General features: G+C 33.6%; 1 protein-coding gene and 1 non-coding gene across 5 annotated transcripts in view; both read right to left on the bottom strand.

Moving 5' to 3' along the window:
* The window catches only part of Scfd1 (sec1 family domain containing 1), a 97,852-nt gene that overhangs the window by 46,422 nt on the left and 33,687 nt on the right, over positions 1–17,743 (bottom strand). For all 4 annotated transcript variants that reach the window (XR_006147123.1, XM_042677392.1, XM_042677391.1 and 1 more), the window contains 4 exons: positions 9,063–9,202; positions 6,330–6,420; positions 5,432–5,505; positions 4,596–4,677 (listed from right to left, as the gene is read on the bottom strand). Coding sequence is in view for 3 of the 4 variants with exons in the window: in XM_042677392.1 (XP_042533326.1) it covers positions 4,596–4,677; positions 5,432–5,505; positions 6,330–6,420; positions 9,063–9,202 (387 nt within the window). In the remaining variant the exon portion in view is untranslated. The remainder of the gene's footprint in view (positions 1–4,595; positions 4,678–5,431; positions 5,506–6,329; positions 6,421–9,062; positions 9,203–17,743) is intronic.
* On the bottom strand, positions 111–213 carry LOC122106139. The gene has a single exon (XR_006147125.1). It is a non-coding gene; the product is annotated as a U6 spliceosomal RNA (small nuclear RNA).

Here is a 17,743-nt window from a genome sequence, read left to right on the forward strand (position 1 = left end):
ATGTAAGTTACAAAATACAAAACATTTCAAGGCCATGAAGGAAGTTTCAACAAATTTCAAAGGATGAAAAGCACACGGTACATTTTATGAGTAGAATGAACTTTTACACAAAAAACATGGAACACTTCATGAATCTGCGTATCATTCTTGCACAGGGGCCATGCTAATTTTCTATCATTCTAATTTTAGTATATGTACCACCAGAGTGAGCACAGTTGTTTGTTTTCTTACTGAGCTCTTTATTCCTTTCAACTTAATTGTTTTTGGATTATGAAAAATGATGCTTTACCTTCATACTAGTGATGGCAAAGAACTAGAGTCAGTTAGTTTCATTTTTTTTTTTTTTTAGTGATGTAAAAGTAGTCCATAAGTCAGGAAAAGAAGCTGAAGGATAGTCTATTCACTTAAGGGCTATGTTTTAAATCATAATTGAATAGAGAGAAACTCATAAATGATTAATCTTATGTAGGATGAGAAGCAGTAGAAGACAGTCATAGTTTGTTCAATGGGGACGTCTCGCTACAGATTATATTTTCCTTCTGTCATATGGAAATGTTATGAGACAGGTGCAAACAACCACCAAGTGGAAAAGCCTATGTGCATTAGAGAGGAAAGAGCTACTAAAGCAAAGGTTTAAAAATATAAATAGCTGAAAAAAATGAATATTCAACCATTTTCTCTTTAATTTATTTGATCAAAGTTAACCAGTTAAATCTTCAGAGTATCAATAAATTTAAGAATATTTGCCTAAGTTGTAGCAAATAGAAGTGTATTTTTTTTAACTTTCCACCAGAACATATATTGAAGGACTTTGAAACAAATTCTTTGTATCTTCCTTCAGAATATAATTTATAAAATGTAAGCAGCAATTATCTAAACATTCCCAAAGAAGAAATATGTACAACTGCAAAAAAGACAAATTTGAAGGGAAATGCTCAAAGAATATTCTATAATAAGACATGTTCCTGCTAATAAAAATTTACTTAGGGGCTGGGAAGGTGGCTCAGTGGTAGAGTGCTTGGTTTGCATGCCTGAGGCCCTGGGTTCGATTCCTCAGCACCACGTAAGAAAAAAGAAAAAAAGCCGGAAGTGGCGCTGTGGCTCAAGTGGTAGAGTGCTAGCCTTGAGCTGAATAGCTGAGGGACAGCGCCCAGGCCAGAGTTCAGGCCCCACGACCGGACCCAAAAAAAAAGTAAAAAAAAAATTACTTAGATTTATAAATGTTTATAAAGAAATATTAAAAAGATGAAACTAGCAAAGTATTATGGACAAGAACTACTTCATGTCAAAATTTATAGTCAGAGGTAGAGTATAATCATTATGCTACACATAGTGATAGTTCACATAATGATGGTAAGGGCAAGTATGGAACTCAGTGGTAGAGTACTTGCTTAGCTAGCAAGCACAAGGCTCTGGATTTGATTCCTAGCACAGCACAGCCTAGCAAAACAAAACTAAATGAACAATACCAAGAAAGACCTCACAAAACAAAACAAAGGTTCTTAAAGTAAATATGAAGTTGGAAATTTAATAATGAAAAGATTAAGAAAGAAATAAAAATAATGAAGTTTATGGGCTCAATCTAGCAAGAGAGGAGAAACTTAAAATATTAATTCTATCAGAATTTTTGTATCAAAGTAATTTCTGCATATATGGTTTACTAAGTATAACCACAATTTATATGTAAATATTTATACACTTTTTCTGTGATATAAAAAAAATTTTGGTATTGGGTCTCCTAGAACAGCCCAACTAGGAAAATTGTATTCTCCTATATGCATTATTTTCCTTCTGCAAAACAAATGTTCTTCATAGAAGTTTCTTTAAATCAGATCTTGTTAGGAATGTGTCTACTTTTAGTTATAGTAAATCACTGATTCATAAATGCCTAACATTTAGATAAAATTACTCACTATCTTGAATAATTTTTGGGTATAGGATGCACTACAGCCTAAGCTGAAACATTTTCATTAGACCAGGAGGTCTTCAAGCAGAATGCTTATTTCAAGCATGTGCATCTTGGGACATGATCTATCTTGGACAGATAGCTTAGCTTAATCTGAAACACTGACCTAAAATCACTGGTGTAAATGATAATGATAATTACCATAAAAACTTTAAAAAGAAATTGTACTTTATTAAGTACCATTTTAACCAACTGCTTTTTTTTTTTTTTTGCTGGTTCTGAGGTTTAAATTCAGGGGACTTTTTGCCTTTTCTGCTTAGGCTGGAGTACCACTTGAGCCACACCTCCATTCTGGCTTTTTGCTGGTTAATTGGAGGTAAGAGTCTCATAGATTGGTCTGCCTGAGTTGGCTTTAAATTGGAATCCTTAGCTACCAGCTTCCCAACTGCCTGCTTCTTGTGATTTAGGACTCAAGTCAAATATGACCACCTAGAGGCTGATGTGCTTCATCACTTAAGCACAAGCCTTTCAGCCACCTCTACAGCCTCAATTTACTTTTGTTATTCCTAGCACTTAAATGCTTGATATTCTGCCTTCTTTTACTGTCATTATTATATAAGCTCCAAGAGAACAGAGAATTTTGCAAACTATAACATCTTCAGGACAGGAGCACAATAGTCATTTTATAAACATGACTATTACTTTAAAGAAAATTTTCTCAAACCAAAGTTCTAGTTTCTAATTTATAAATAAAGATTACATTTATGGAAGGTAGGGTGTGTGTGTGTGTCTGTGTGTGAATTTTCTGCTCAAGGCCACTGGAACCACAGCTCCACTTCTGGCTTTATGGGTGTTAACTGGAGGTAAGAGTCTCAAGGATTCTACTGCTCTGGCTGGCTTTGAATGTAATCCTTACATCTGGCTTCAACATAATCTGTACGTGTCAGCCTCCTGACTAGCTATGATTACTGGTGTGAGACACTGGCGCTTGGCTAGAAGGAATGTTTTTTTTTTTTTAATAAAGTTATTTATAAAAGTAACACTGCATATTCCATACTTTCAATACTTAAATGTTTTGGGTCATCCCAACCAGTTTAGTATCAGGAGCTAAGCTTGGCATTTTTCTCATTTTATAGCTGTGAAAAGTCAGAATGTAAAATAAAAAAACAAAACTTTTAATGAAGAGAAAAGGGCAATCTGTCTCTCACATAAATCAAAGGAAATCCACAGAATAGACTTTTAAGCCTTCCTAAGACTATCTTTCTAGAATTAATTTGCAGTAAGTGCTAGGATTTGAACTTAGGTCATCTACTTGATTAGCTTGCTTTCTTGGCTGGCACACTCTAGCCTGTGAACCACACCTCCAGCTGGCTTGTTGGTGGTTAATTTAGAGACAGAGACTCATAGGCTTTTCTATTTAGGCTAGCTTTGAACTATTATTCTACTGATTTCAGCCTCCAGAGTAGTAATATTAAGATTTCAGACATTAGCCACTGGTGCCTAACTAGAAATTCACTTTTAGTTGTCTATTTGTACATAGTACCTAGGCAAAGAGCAAAACTCAAAAACTTCTGGGTTTGACCTCACAGAGTACTTATTGCATAATTTTATCTTAATATATGCCAGTAAGAGTCAAGATTTTTGGGGGCATGAATGTTTACTTTCTTATTGGATTCATGGTCTCAGTTAAACAGATGGGAAAAGCTTTTTGTCATTTGGTAAGAGTTATAACACAGGGAAGTGAACATATTAGCAGATACAGATTACAATTATAATTCTATTCTTATATGTACATGAGAAATATCAAGTATTAGCATCAATATGGGAAAAAAGACAAAAAATTATGTTGTCAGCTTGACAGAAATTATGCAGATTTAAATTTCATGCTGTTATCATTACCTATGTGTATTAGCTCCCATTTACTGCTCTATGGCTTTTTAAATACTTAAAATATAAAATATTTCTTCATATACCCAAGACATTGTTCACTTATTATTTTTATTGTGAAAATACTGTACAGAGGGGTTACAATTACATGGGCATGTTCACTTATTGAGACAAGCAGCAATTATACTTTTTTGGGGGGGGCCAGTCCTGGGGCTTGAATTTTGGGCCTGGGCTCTGTCCCTGAGCTTCTTTGACTCAAGGCTAACATTCTACCACTTGAGCCACAGTGCCACTTCCAGTTTTATTCTGAGTAATTTACTGGAGATAAGAGTCTCATGGACTTTTCTGCCTTGGCTAGCTTTGAACTGCGATCCTCAGATCTCAGCTTGAGCCACTCGTACCTGGCTTATACTCATCTTTTAAAAAGCAATTGTGAATGTATTATATCAATGGAAAGGATTTTTAAATCTAGAATACTGATAATGAAATACATGTCTATTTCTTAATAAAGTAAAATGTACAGGCAGTTTTTGACACAGTTCAACATAAAAGAAATATCATGGATCCAAGAGTATATATTAAAATAATTTTCTTGGTTAATCACTTATTTTTCCTGATACTTTTCTCATTTGTAAAGAAATGAACATGATACCTTTTCTTTCTATAATTATATTTTATGTCACAATGAAAGCTCAATGAGAACATGAAAGATGCGAGAACATGAAAGCATCTTAGAAAGTATAAAACCCTATATAAACACAAGTCACAAGTCAAAATGTGAGGGGGAAAAAGGTAAATTTACCTTTATATGCTCTAAAACAGCAGTGGCAACATTTGTGTGGAGATCAATAAGTCTTTTTTTTTCAAGGAGTTCTGGCAAAGAACTACAAATACCAAAAAATTGAAAATTAACCATAACATTTTCTAAGAAAATGATTATAATGACTTTAAATAAAACTCATGACTGTGTTTCCTCTGTGGGAACTCAGAAAACTGGAACAGTGATAAATTGACAAGTTATCAACTAAATTTACTTTCCAGGCTTGAGTACATATAGCTTATCTATCTATAGCTATTGAAAGTTAGCTCTACATCTCAAATCTAAACAGAAAACTGACCATGAAATTTAGATGACATTCATAATATTGAAAAACTGCTTTCTCTTCAATAAGACAAAAAAAAAACTTCTGGAAAATATTAAAATTAATAATTGCTTCCCTATTATTTTCCTAATTATCCCATCAGAAATTTGAAATGTTCTGCTGTATCTGCAAGGGGACTGAAATCACCTAGAAGATATTAGACAATTTAGTTCTTCAAGTTCAAACTGATTTTGTTATTACATTTATTTATTACTATTAAAAATACTAATTCCCTCACCCCCGCCTTCCCGCTTGGTGCAGTTCTGAGGCTTGGGCTGCTGTCCTGGAGCTTATCTGCTTAAGGCTAGTACTTTGGCTTTCTGGTGGTGAAGTGAAGATAAAGACACTCTAGGTTTTTTTTTCTCTGGGCTGACTGAACCACAATCCTCAGATCTCAGCCTTCTGAGTAGCTAGGATTACAGGTGTGAACTACCGGCACCTCCAAAATCTATCTTATCAACACTAAGACTTCAAGGAGAATATACTGTGTACTCACCTAACAGCTGATGTTAGCTTAGCAGTATTGTCTGAAAGCATACTTATGGCTCCTTCATCTTCCCCTTCTAGTCCCTAAAGGAAGAGAAAAAATAAGGCTTTAGCAACTACTCAAATTTTTAAAGCCCCCACACAAAAACAAAGGTAAGGTTAGTGATAAGATTACTGATAAGACAATTCATTAGAAAAACTATTCTCCTAAGGCAAAGAAGGTTCTGGACTGTAATCTCAGCTACTCAGCAGGCTGACATCTGAGGATCATTGTTCAAAGGCATACAGGGCAGGAATGTTTGTGAGACTCTTATCTTCAATTAACCACCAGAAAACTGGAAGTAGCACTGTGGCTCAAGTGGTAATATGCTTACTTTGAGCTGAAGAGCTCAGGGACAGTGCCCAGGTCCAAAGTTCAAGTACCATGACCCACCAAAAAAAAAAATCCACAAAAATTATTCTTCTCTAAGGGGAAAGCATACACACACACACCTGTGCATGCCCATGTGTGTGTGTGTATATGTGTGTGTGGGTGTGTGTGTGTTTGTATTTCTGTAGTCAGCTGGCATTAAAGATGAACTAGAGACTTGCAATGGACAGCTGAATTCTAAAGTTAAATCATAGTGGTAGAATGATCAGTACTGGAAAAAAGTATTTCTAAAATAAAGTCACCTGATTTTGTACAACATTAAATATATATTTGTATATTATATATTATATAAAATATATAAATATATATTTTAATCTTTTGACTAGGTTTTTGAAAAAGCCAACTTAAGTTGAGAAAAATTAGGTTAGTAAAACAATAATGAATGACCATGAACTTTTGAGATAAAAGAAAAGCAAACTTGTCCCTCAAGATGTCCTACTTCTTCCTTATAATACTTACAAAGCCAACAGAACCTTACCATAATACTTTTAAGTCGTTTGACCTCATCTTCTTGTGCTCTGTAAGATTCTAGTTCTTGCTGAACTGATTCTGCAACTTCTGGGAATGGACTAAAACAATATTTCACAAGAGGAACATAAATATAATATTAAAAGATTGATTTTTGTGTGTATATTGAAGTATATACATGGAATTTTTATTTTAAATGTGCTTATTTAGATTTGGATACATCTTATCAATAACATGAACAAAACCCATTCTGCATAAACACTGTAGCTTTAAAATAAATACTATAATTTTTATAAATCTGAGCAAACTAAAATTTTACTTTTCATTAAAGAGATCACATAGAATATGGTATATAACATGTGAACACTGTTATATATTACAGACTGTGGTAGACAATTTGCTCCAGGGAAGTTAGAATGAACTTGTGACTTTGAAATTATGTAATCATTTAATCACAATCAAAAAAAAAAAAAAAAAAAAAGAACCTCGGGGAAGGGAGGGAGGGAGGGGATGGTAGGGGGAAAACAATGGAGGGGGTAACAACGTTCAAGAGGAAGTGTACTCATAACCTCACTCATGTAACTGCAACCCTCTGTATAGTAGCTTTACAATAAAAAAAAATAAATAAATAAAAGTAATATGTATATGTGCATATAAAAAAAAAAAAAAAAGAGATCACATAGAACAAAAGAGATACACAGAACAAAAACTATTTAGTAAGTGAAAATTAAAGGAACAGAAGTCACGGTATAACAAATGTTAATTACTATCCAAAGTAACACATAGAGTAGAAAGGTCCATTCAATTACATTAACAATTTTTTTTTTGCTGGTCCTGGGCCTTGGACTCTGGGACTGGGGCCTGTTCCTGACTCCTTTTGCTAGCACTCTACCACTTAAGCCAGGGCACCACTTCCAACTCAGCACTTTTTAATATTCTCTCTGGCAAAAATAGCATTTTTGTGGGCTTAATGTCAAAATAATATCCTCTATTAGTAATGTCTTTCTTAAACCAGGTACCAATGGCTCACTCCTGTAATCCTAGGTATTCAGGAGGCTGAGTATTATGGTTTGAAGGCACCTGGGTAGAAAAATCTGTGGGCCTGATCTCTAACTACCAAAAAGCCAAAAGTGGAGCTGTGGCTCAAATGGTAGAGCACTAGCCTTGAGAAAGAAAGTCCTAAAGACAGTACCCAAGCCCTGGGTTCAAGTCACAGAACTGGCACACAGAAAAAGTCTATCTAATGAAGTATCATTTCTTCTACCTCCTCATTTTGGAGGGAAATGAAGGCTATAGAACTCTAAAGCAAAGGTATTACTTAAGATACACTGTAATTGTACTTAAAACTGCAATTGTCAGAAACAGAGACCAAGAAAGTGAAATTTTTCTCTGAAAAGGAAGTCAAATCTGTGTTACAGCAGTATGATTGTCTAGTTTTAAAAAAGGTTTTAAGTATAAAAATAGATATATAAAACACCCTAACATGGTGAACTGTCTATCCTTTTTAAATATAAATGTAAAATGAAATAAAAAGAATGAATATACCAAGAATACACTTCACTAACTTTATCAATAACATTCCTTAGTTGATGAAAAACACACACCTGTTTCTGGGAGAAATGAATTTTTGGTTTAGAATGACTTTAGCTATGATGGCCACTAAGTAAGTTTTATATGTAAATAAACCCATGAACTATCCTAAACTTTAAAGAGATATGGCTATACACAAGACATGGCGATACACACTTGCCTACAATAAACTACATTCCAAATTAAGGTTTTTACCCATTATTTATTTATTTTTTGGGTCGGTCGTGGGGCTTGAACTCTAGGCTTAGGCTCTATCCCTCAGCTCTTCAGCTCAAGGCTAGTGCTCTACTACTTGAGCCACAACACCACTTCCAGTTTTCTAGTGGTTTATTGGAGATAAGAATCTCAAGGACTTTCCTGCCCAGGCTGGCTTTGAACCACGATCCTCAGATCTCAGCCTCCTGAGTAGCTAGGATTACAGGTGTGAGCCACCGGTGCCCAGTGCCCGGTGCCCAGCTTCACCCATTATTTCTTATGTACTTTGAAAAGTTCTCTAGATCTCAGGCTTAGTTTCTCCATTCACAGGTATAACAGGATTTGTATGAAAGTAAACACAGAACAAAAAGCAGGATTTCCCTATCATAAAAGCTAAATGAAAGGCAGAGATAGTTTATAAAACCAGAGTCAGTGAAGGCAAAAAAAAAAAAAAAAAAAGAAAAACTATACCAGCCAGGCACCAGTGGTTCACGCCTATAATCCTAGCTATTTAGGAGGCTAAGATTTGAGGATTATGGCTTCTAGCCAGCCAGAGCAAGGAAAATCTGTGACTCTCTTATTTCCTATTAACCACAAAAGAGCCAGAAGTGGAGGTGTGGCTCAAGTGGTTTGGTGCTATCCTTGAGCAAAACGGAACAGGGACAGTGTCCAGGCCCTGAGTTCAAGCTCCAGGAGTGGCACATATACATACAATCTGTACAGTCTACAAAATTATGGGATGACCTTATTGAAGACAAGTATTCCTCTACAAATTAACAACAAATGAAACAGGAATTTGGAAGAAATGGAGCAATTAAGACACATACCGATGGACTAATTATTGGTACCATTGGTGAAAACTACCATGATCCTTTTTTATTCTTAAACTTAGTAGGTTAGACAACATTTGCATTTCCCTTTCAGGGGTAAATCTTTTACATACAGATATTTCTCTTACCTTCCTTTATGTTTCTGCCAAAATTTATCAACTGGAGTTAAGTCGTAAGACTTCTTATTTTTTCTCTTTGGTCTAGCGCCAGCTGGAGAGTTTTCTACTCCGGAAGATTCTTCTAAATTTACTCTGTTTAAATGGAAATCCTAGGAAAAATTTAATCCATTTAAAAAAACTGTTGCCTGAGTTAAGAGCTATACCAGTTTCTGCAACAAAGAAAAAAAATCTAGATTCTTGATGCCATTTCTAATATTTCCAAGGACAAAATGCAGATTTAAAGTTTAAAAGGCATCCTTCTAATAACTTGTTCTGTTCTTTTGTTTATGAATTTTAATAGGCACAGATATAATTAAAATGTCAGATTCTTATATAGTCTTTAGAAAAGTACTTATGATTTTATATATTTATATTTGCATATACATATCCTTTTGACTTCAAAATAAGATTACATACTTTGAACTTCCTTTTGTCATTCAATAATGAGAGCTCTTCTATATTTGCATATGTCCATTGTCCTCATGCTTATCATCCATGTTTTTCTAATTTATTTGACCAGAAAACTGTTGATGCCTGGTTGTTTCCAGTAAAACATATAATGTTAAAATATACTTTTTAAACTCTTGGAGAGTCTTAATATTCTGATGTGGTACTTGATTGATGGATTATGTTTTTTAAAAAAACTAAATTAGGGCTGGGAAGGTGGCTCAGTGGTAGAGCGCTTGCCTTGCATGCCTGAGGCCCTGGGTTCGATTCCTCAGCACCACATAAGCAAAACGAAAAAAGCCGGAAGTGGCACTGTGGCTCAAGTGGTAGAGTGCTAGCCTTGGGCTGAAGAGCTGAGGGACAGGGCCCAGGCCCAGAGTTCAGGCCCCACGACTGGACCAAAAACAAACAAACAAACAAAAAACTAAATTATAAGCTACAATAATATTCTCTTTCATATAAATCCTAAGAGCCAACCAGACTAGTATGTGCTAAACTTCTGTTATGATTATTTTAATCATGTTAACCTTGATCTTTCCCTTAACAAAAACCCCAAAACAATAGACAAAAATGAAAAGTATCTTTTCTATCCTCGATTTTTCTTTTTGCATTAGATCTGTGGCTTCCCTCAAGTAAAAGTAGCATTTTATGGGCCAGCTCTACTCAACAGTAGTAAGAAGATAAAACATGGCAATTGCAACACAAGTAAAAGAATGATAAGTAAGAAAGAAATTATATAGAGAAATTACCAAGCATAACTGCCAGAATCATTTTAGTTCTATTGTATTTATCTACACTTTAATGATTAGTCTATATCTTAGCAAGTATACTGAGTACAAGTTAATTTCCTGTAAATAAAGCAAAGTAATTAATACTGACTTTGCCATTTCTTTTTATGTGACATGCATTTTATTATTTATTTTCAATAAATGGACATTTTAAAGAAATTTTATTGTTAAGTAGTGTACAAAAAGGTTACAATTCCATAAGTCAGATTATGAGTACAATGCATCTTGACCAATGTCACCTTTTCCATTGGTCTTCTCCATTATTCCCCCTTCCCCTTCCATCCCTACCTTCAAGTTACCTATTTTAACTGTGAATACACTGTATAATAAAACTTGCCATTTCTAACACAAAAATCACAAAAGAAAATCCCTTGAAGCACAGATATAAACTGGCAGATTAAAGACTAGAAAGGGTTGCAAAAACAGAATGTGCTATATTTCAACCTGGTAATAATGATTGTCATTCCAAATGACTCCTCACTCTGTAACTGAAACCTTTTCAATTCCTCTCACTTTTCTCACCCTCACACTGAATCCCCATTTTGCATAACAAATCATCCATATAGAATAAAGGTAATAAAAATAGCACAATGGAAAAAGTACATTAAACAATATAAAAAGTACATCAGAGAAGACAACTAGCTTTCAAAAAACCATCTAAGAAATTAAAAAAATTACTGGAGTCAAATATCCTTTCACAGTTAAGCTTTATTAACTGGAATTCCTAGTGAAGTACTATTTCTATGGTGATGACACAGCTCATTTAAATAAAAGTAACTTGTTATCAAAATTGCTGCTTCAAAAATAGAAAAGCCTACTAATATTAAAGTGTTGATGGAACACTTAAAAGTACGTACAAAATGATAAAAGAATAAAGAAGAGTTCTGAGAAATAACAATAGCTGCAGGAACATTTTCATTGTTTGCCTAATAGCAAATAAGGAAAAGCAATTTCAGTCTTGAAAACTGGGAAATTAGAATATTCTGCAGTGTACTCAATCATATAAAAGCAATTGAATGTTTATGCACAAATAAAAATGTAATTAGTTTTAACATGGTAGAGTCTAATGTGTTTCCACCGATAGGTACCTTTTCTTGAATTAAAAGACTGGTCAGTGATGCCTCAAATCAACTAAATAAATCCCATTACTAGTGCTGAAAATATTGCGACTCCTTCAGCAGGACTTGTTCTTTCACAAGTTAAAGTAGATCAGAAGAGCCACAGACAACTATTAAAAAAAATCTTTTGGATAGCAAAAGACACATACTTATGTAAACCTAAAATTTTATATTCAGATGTGAAAAAAGTGAAGAAAAATTCATTTTGGCAAGAATTCACAACTCCTTTTACTCAAAATACTGTTACAGCACTCACTAAACAGCTACATGATTCAATAAACTCTGGAATGATGTCAACAACCAAAGTTTTCATACTGAAATGCCTATCTTACACCAAGAAAATCCTTTAACTTATACTACATTCATCACTAAGAGAGAAATACAGTAGAAGAGGGAAAAACATACAAAAGAAGGAACACATTTCTTTCATTTTCTTTGTCAATCATGGGACTTGCACACAGGGTCTGGGTGCTATGCTTGAGATTTCTTGCTCAAGACTAGCATTCTATCACTTATAGCCACAGCATCACTTCTGTTTTTTTGGTAGTTAATTGGAGATAAAGTCTCACATACTTTCTTGCCTGGGCTGGCATTGAACCACAATCCTCAGACCTCAGCCTCCTATGAAGCTAGGATTACAGGTGTGAGCCACCAGTGCCCAGCTCACATTTCTTAATAATGGAAGAACAAAAGGAAAGTACCCCCTGGCTTCACCACAAGTCTCTAGCTCCTCCTTTACCCTTTGGCAAAGAAATATGCCTTCAACCATTTGAAAGTAAGTGTCTCTGTATGTTCCCTTGCACATAACTTAAGAATGCTAATATTAAAAACAAACAAACAAGTGTGACCTTCCAGAGAAAACCTTTCTCTTAAGAGGTTAAGTAGTTTGGGAACTAGGATAGCATCCATGAAAAATGATAAAGCCAAAAAAAAAAAAGTATGATGTTTTATACTTTCTCTAGATTAGACAAATACATTTCCTGTGTTCAAAACTGTTTCCTTCAGATTTGAGATTTAAGAGTTTATCAATTTTTGCATTACTTTAATTGTACAAAATGGGTTTCACCATGATGAGCATACTCTTCTCTTTGTCTCTCTCTCTGTAATGCACATTGACCACATTTACCCCCTAAATGACTGTTAGGTTTTAGCATATTTTTCTGAGATCAACTGAAAGATAATGATCACTGTAGATAAATCAACATAGTAATTCCATAAGATTCCATTTCAATCTAATGGCAATACCTAAATAGTTTGTCTGATGTTTATAAAACTGAGCATTATCTGAATAATGAATTTTTCAAAGCTAACACTAATTTCTCTGAGACCTGGAAATTTTGGATACTAAGTTCCTAATTTAAAAAATGGTCTAAATTTGTTCCTACTGTTCTTGAATGCTTCAAAGCCAGCTTCAGGTCATCATCTGATTTAATGGGGATTATACACAAATAAAACAATTTTGAAGAAGTTCCTAGAAACTGAAATTGTATTTCTGTGAAATCAATTATAGGCAACTATTAAACAATCAGTTTCTATAACATAGATAACTATAGACCTCATTAAGAAAATTGTAGAAGCTTGGAAAGAACTACAAATTACTGTTTGTGCTACCTGTATTGTCAGTATAAACACCTACACATTAAGATGGTCTTCTAGCCAAAATTATATAAATGTGTATTTATAGTAATACTGCTCTCTCTTTTTTTTAACACTGTTCTCTTGAATGGCTAAAGAGACAGTAACATTCAGAATGATAGGGCTGTGTAGGTTTTAAGTTATTTTAAAATTTAAATTCAAATGATTTCTGCTATACATAGCCATGTTTCTTTGGCTTATTAAACCCATCCTGTCAAATAAGACTCAAGTATAATGGGATCAAAACATACTTGCTAGAATAAAGCAAGAGATACCAGTCCTAAACTGATGCTTTTAGATCGTGTTTAAAATTATTACCAATTTAACTTTACAATTTCATATGACCATGACTATAACAAAATAAAATCTTTTAACCTAGGAGGATGAAAAACACTATGGTATGCTACAGAGTATTCTAGTAGCAATAGTCCCTGAACTATGGACTTTAAGTACTATTTATCACTCTTAGGAACCACTGCTTTTGGAGAAATGGCTAAGACTAGGACTGGGAAAAAAGTGGACACAATGAACCAGGCGATTTTTAATTCCTGAAAGCAAGGAAGATATCAAGGATTAATGGGAATATGTAGGCCAGTATGACAGGCCAAAGATGATATAATTTGCATGTCAAAATAATTATAACTATTTGATAACATCTTTAATAAAATTCCATTAGTTTATTAAATAACTCAAAAAAATTAACTAATCTCACTGATTACCTTTGCAGATGGCTAGGGCATGAACTCATTCTGGAAGTTGTCAAATAAAGGAAGAGAATCAAGCATTTGTCCTAAGTAGTTGATAAGAGAATAAGCATGTTAGCTACAAAAGATGAAGGAATGGCAGTATTAGAAAGTCACCATTTGCCACCAGTTTTTTGTTTTTTTTTTGTCAGTCGTGGGGCTTGAACTCTGGGCCTGGGCGCTGTCCTTCAGCTCTTCAGCTCAAGGCGAGCACTCTACCACTTGAGCTACAGCGCCACTTCCTGCCACCAGTAATATAACTTAGAGGAAACACTAATACCACTAAAATCTTTAGAAAAAACTTGTGGGAAATTCTGAAATGATCATTCTTGATCAAATCCATCAATAACACTATAACAGAAATTATACACATTCTGATTTTATAAAAGAGAAACTACATAATGCTGCTGTTAAGTAGTTTTGACAAAGAATTGAATCAATTCTAAGGGAACTGAGAAGCATATTAAGTGGTACCAAAGGATATAATCTGTCAAATAAATCATAGAAAATTCTACAGAAAAATGATTTAATTTCTCTGAATAAAAAATTGCAATAAAGGGCAATGAAAGGAACATTGTAAAATGATAAGACTAAAGAGTTGTCAACCCATACAATGTACACAAATAAGCATTTGAGCAAACCAACTGTAAAGATGTGTCTCTGTAATAATTAAGATAGAAGAATATGGAACTGGTATTAGATATTGCCAAAGACTTATTATTTTTGCTGGGCATAAAAAGTAAAAACTCTTTTACAGACACATGAAATATTTATGTTGTAAGATAATATAATGCCAAGGAAGCTGGATGATGTGTATTGGGTTTTATTACAGAATTCCTTATGTGGTTTTCTGTGGTCCAGAGGATTGAGTCAAGGCCCTCCCATATTTAGGTAGGCCTTTTACCACTGAGCCATCCCCTAGGACCTTGATTTTACTTTTTTCTTTGAAATATTCCTACATAAGAAAAAAACCTTATAAAAACAGTAGAACCACAACTGTTTCCCCTTGCCACAGGGGATGTCCAATTATAGGATTTTATCATCCTGAATTGGAGTGATTTTTACAAGCAGAGCTCTCCCTTGACCATGCAAATTGGACAAGAATCTGAAAGGCTATGAAGAAATATTATTTTGTGCCACTAAGGTTTGAAGAGTTTAGATTGAACTGAACAATCCAACCTATTTTAGTTCAGAGTCTAAGGTACTTTATAAATGTCAGCATTTGAGAAGCTTGTTCATTGTTATTAAAGCAGAGATCCTTACAATCAGAGCTAGAAATCCATGCTATGCACACTCTGCTGGCAATATACAAACATTTTCTACCAGTCCTTGTGTGCCACTTTTAAGTCATAAGCAATTTATTCATTTTCTAAGCTAGTAAAGAATTGGGGCCAGTTTATTCCCAGTACTGGGGCTCGAACTTGGGGCCTTACACTCTCCCTGGGCTTTTTTGTTCATAGCTAGCACTCTACCTCTTGGGCCACATCTTTACGTCTAGATTTTTGTTTGTTAATAGGGGATAAGTCTCTTGGATTTGTCAGGTTGGCTCCAAACTTAGATCTCAGACTCCTGAGTAGCCAGATTATAGGTGTGAGACAGGACCAGCAAGAATTGGAGCCTTATAATTAAGAGCTGCATTGTTCAAAATTTGCTTAATTTGACAAGTAAGCACTTTGAATGTGTTTATCATGAATTGAGATGTGATATAATTATATAATATATATCAAATCGATAGGATTTATATATGAAAACAAAATTATAAAAATATATGATCTAAGCTGATTTAATGTTGAAATAGTAACATTTTAGATACATTTTAGGGGGTACACTAGTAAAATAATTTCTCCTTTTAACTCTTCACCTTTTTAGTGTGGTTACTAAAAAAAAAAAAATCTAAGATTCACAGAAATGGAAGAATAACGGGTGAACAAATGCAGCAGTAGTATTCACTAGACACTATGTTGAAAAAGAACTAATAACGTGTAAGTGGGGACAGGAAGTAGAAATTGGGAGAGCAAAAGGAAGGGGTGACATTGTCTAAAGAAATGTGCTCATTACCTCACGTAACCATAACCCTCCCCTTTGTACATCACCTTATAATAATAAAAAAAGAAAAAAAAATCTAAGATTACAATGACAACAGGCATTATATTTCTATTACAAATCATTGATATAGAATAATTGAACTTAGGCCAATGATGACAGAGAGAAGAGCAAATGAACATAAACAAAAATGATACAGTAGGAATGAGGATCTCAGTTGAGACCAGCCTGGGCTACACGGCAAATTCTAGTCCATCCTGGGATAATAGTGACACTGTCTCAAAACACCAAAAGACAATCAACAAAAGGATAGAATAACTTAAAACAGTTTAGGAAACATTTAATTGAAAAAGAAAATCTCTATAAAATGCTCTATTATCAATATAGAAACAAATGTTATAAAATTTTACTTTTTAAGTATCTAGGATATAGGGGAAAATGGTAGTACCAAAATTAGATAAATGAATTCATTTTCCTTTAAAAAAATTTGGCCCAAGATCAGCTAGAGCAACATATATGGGATATTCTGAATTCCATTAAAAATGAATGCAATCACACTTTTTGATTTTATTTAGTTTACATACCTCAATAGCAACTTTCCTATCTATAAGTATTGTTAAAATATTCATTAGTTTGGATGAAATAAGTTCATACTTTAATTAAATAAAAGTTTAATTAAATAAAAGTATATAATTAAAGTTTATTTAATTAAAGTTTATCCAAGAGGTTTTATATTGATAAGGATTAGAAGATCAAAAGAATATCAACCTTGGACTCAAGGTATCAACTTTGAATATGGCCTTTATTATATTGCAATCACATATCTTTAAGAAAATGGGTATGTAAAAATGCTGATAATATTTAAAACATTTTTTATTGGAAATAATTTCTTGTAGTATTCTAGAATGGTGAAGAAAGGGTACACTTTATTAAGATGCCTGTGTATATTAGTATAAATTTCAATTTAATATTTCATTAAGAGTCAGCAGCAAAATCTTAAAGAACTAAAAGATTTCTAGATTTGAAAGACAAAAAACAAACAAAAGGCAAGATTAACAGGAGAATTCTTTTCAGTTCAATCAAACTCATTCTGCCCACAACCAAGACATAATAAAAAGAAGTCATGACTTTGTTACTAATTTTGCTTCTCTTATTCCGACAAGGAAGGGACATTACAAAATGTATTTTTCTGTGTGTATGTGAGTGCATTTCTTGTCTTAAATGATAAGTAACCATCTTTTTGACGTACAGGGAAGGATAGTTGTTTCAAAGGTCTAATAAATAAGTAATCCAGATTTTCAGGCAAAGATGATTGACATTAAAAAAAAAAAAAAAAATCAAGCTACAATTTTAACATTTTCTACATAGAACTTTTACTCCATCTAGTGGATGCAAAGGGTAATACTAAGAATTTTAAAAGATTTGGAGATTCTTATAGGTAGCAAGTTTAAATTAGCAAGTGATGGTGTGGCTATAACTTTATGACAACTCAGTAATAGTATCTCACATCTAGAAACTTCATTAAAATGAACAGAATTATATATTGTAATTTGTGTGACTATAACCAGTTTCTCCAAAGACTGTCAACTCTTCATTATGTGAAGATTAAAACAAAAACAATCCTGTTAGTATTTAGTTTTACTATCTTTGATTTTATAAAGTTTAAACATCAAAGATTAGAAAATAAAAATTAGTGTCATAGTGTAAAAACTCATTCCTTATTATTCTCATTCATCCTCCAAGAGGACCAATACTACTTTTGATTGGTTTGGGGAGATCTCATATCCCAATTTTTCTTCTGACAATAAAGAACATATTTCTTTATACTAAACTTACCTGTACATTTATCTTATCTTCTAAACAAACAGGCCTCTTAT

The sequence above is a fragment of the Dipodomys spectabilis genome, unplaced genomic scaffold, assembly GCF_019054845.1.
Source record: "Dipodomys spectabilis isolate Male_0828 unplaced genomic scaffold, ASM1905484v1 ptg000038l, whole genome shotgun sequence".
Classification (NCBI taxonomy): Eukaryota; Metazoa; Chordata; class Mammalia; order Rodentia; family Heteromyidae; genus Dipodomys; species Dipodomys spectabilis.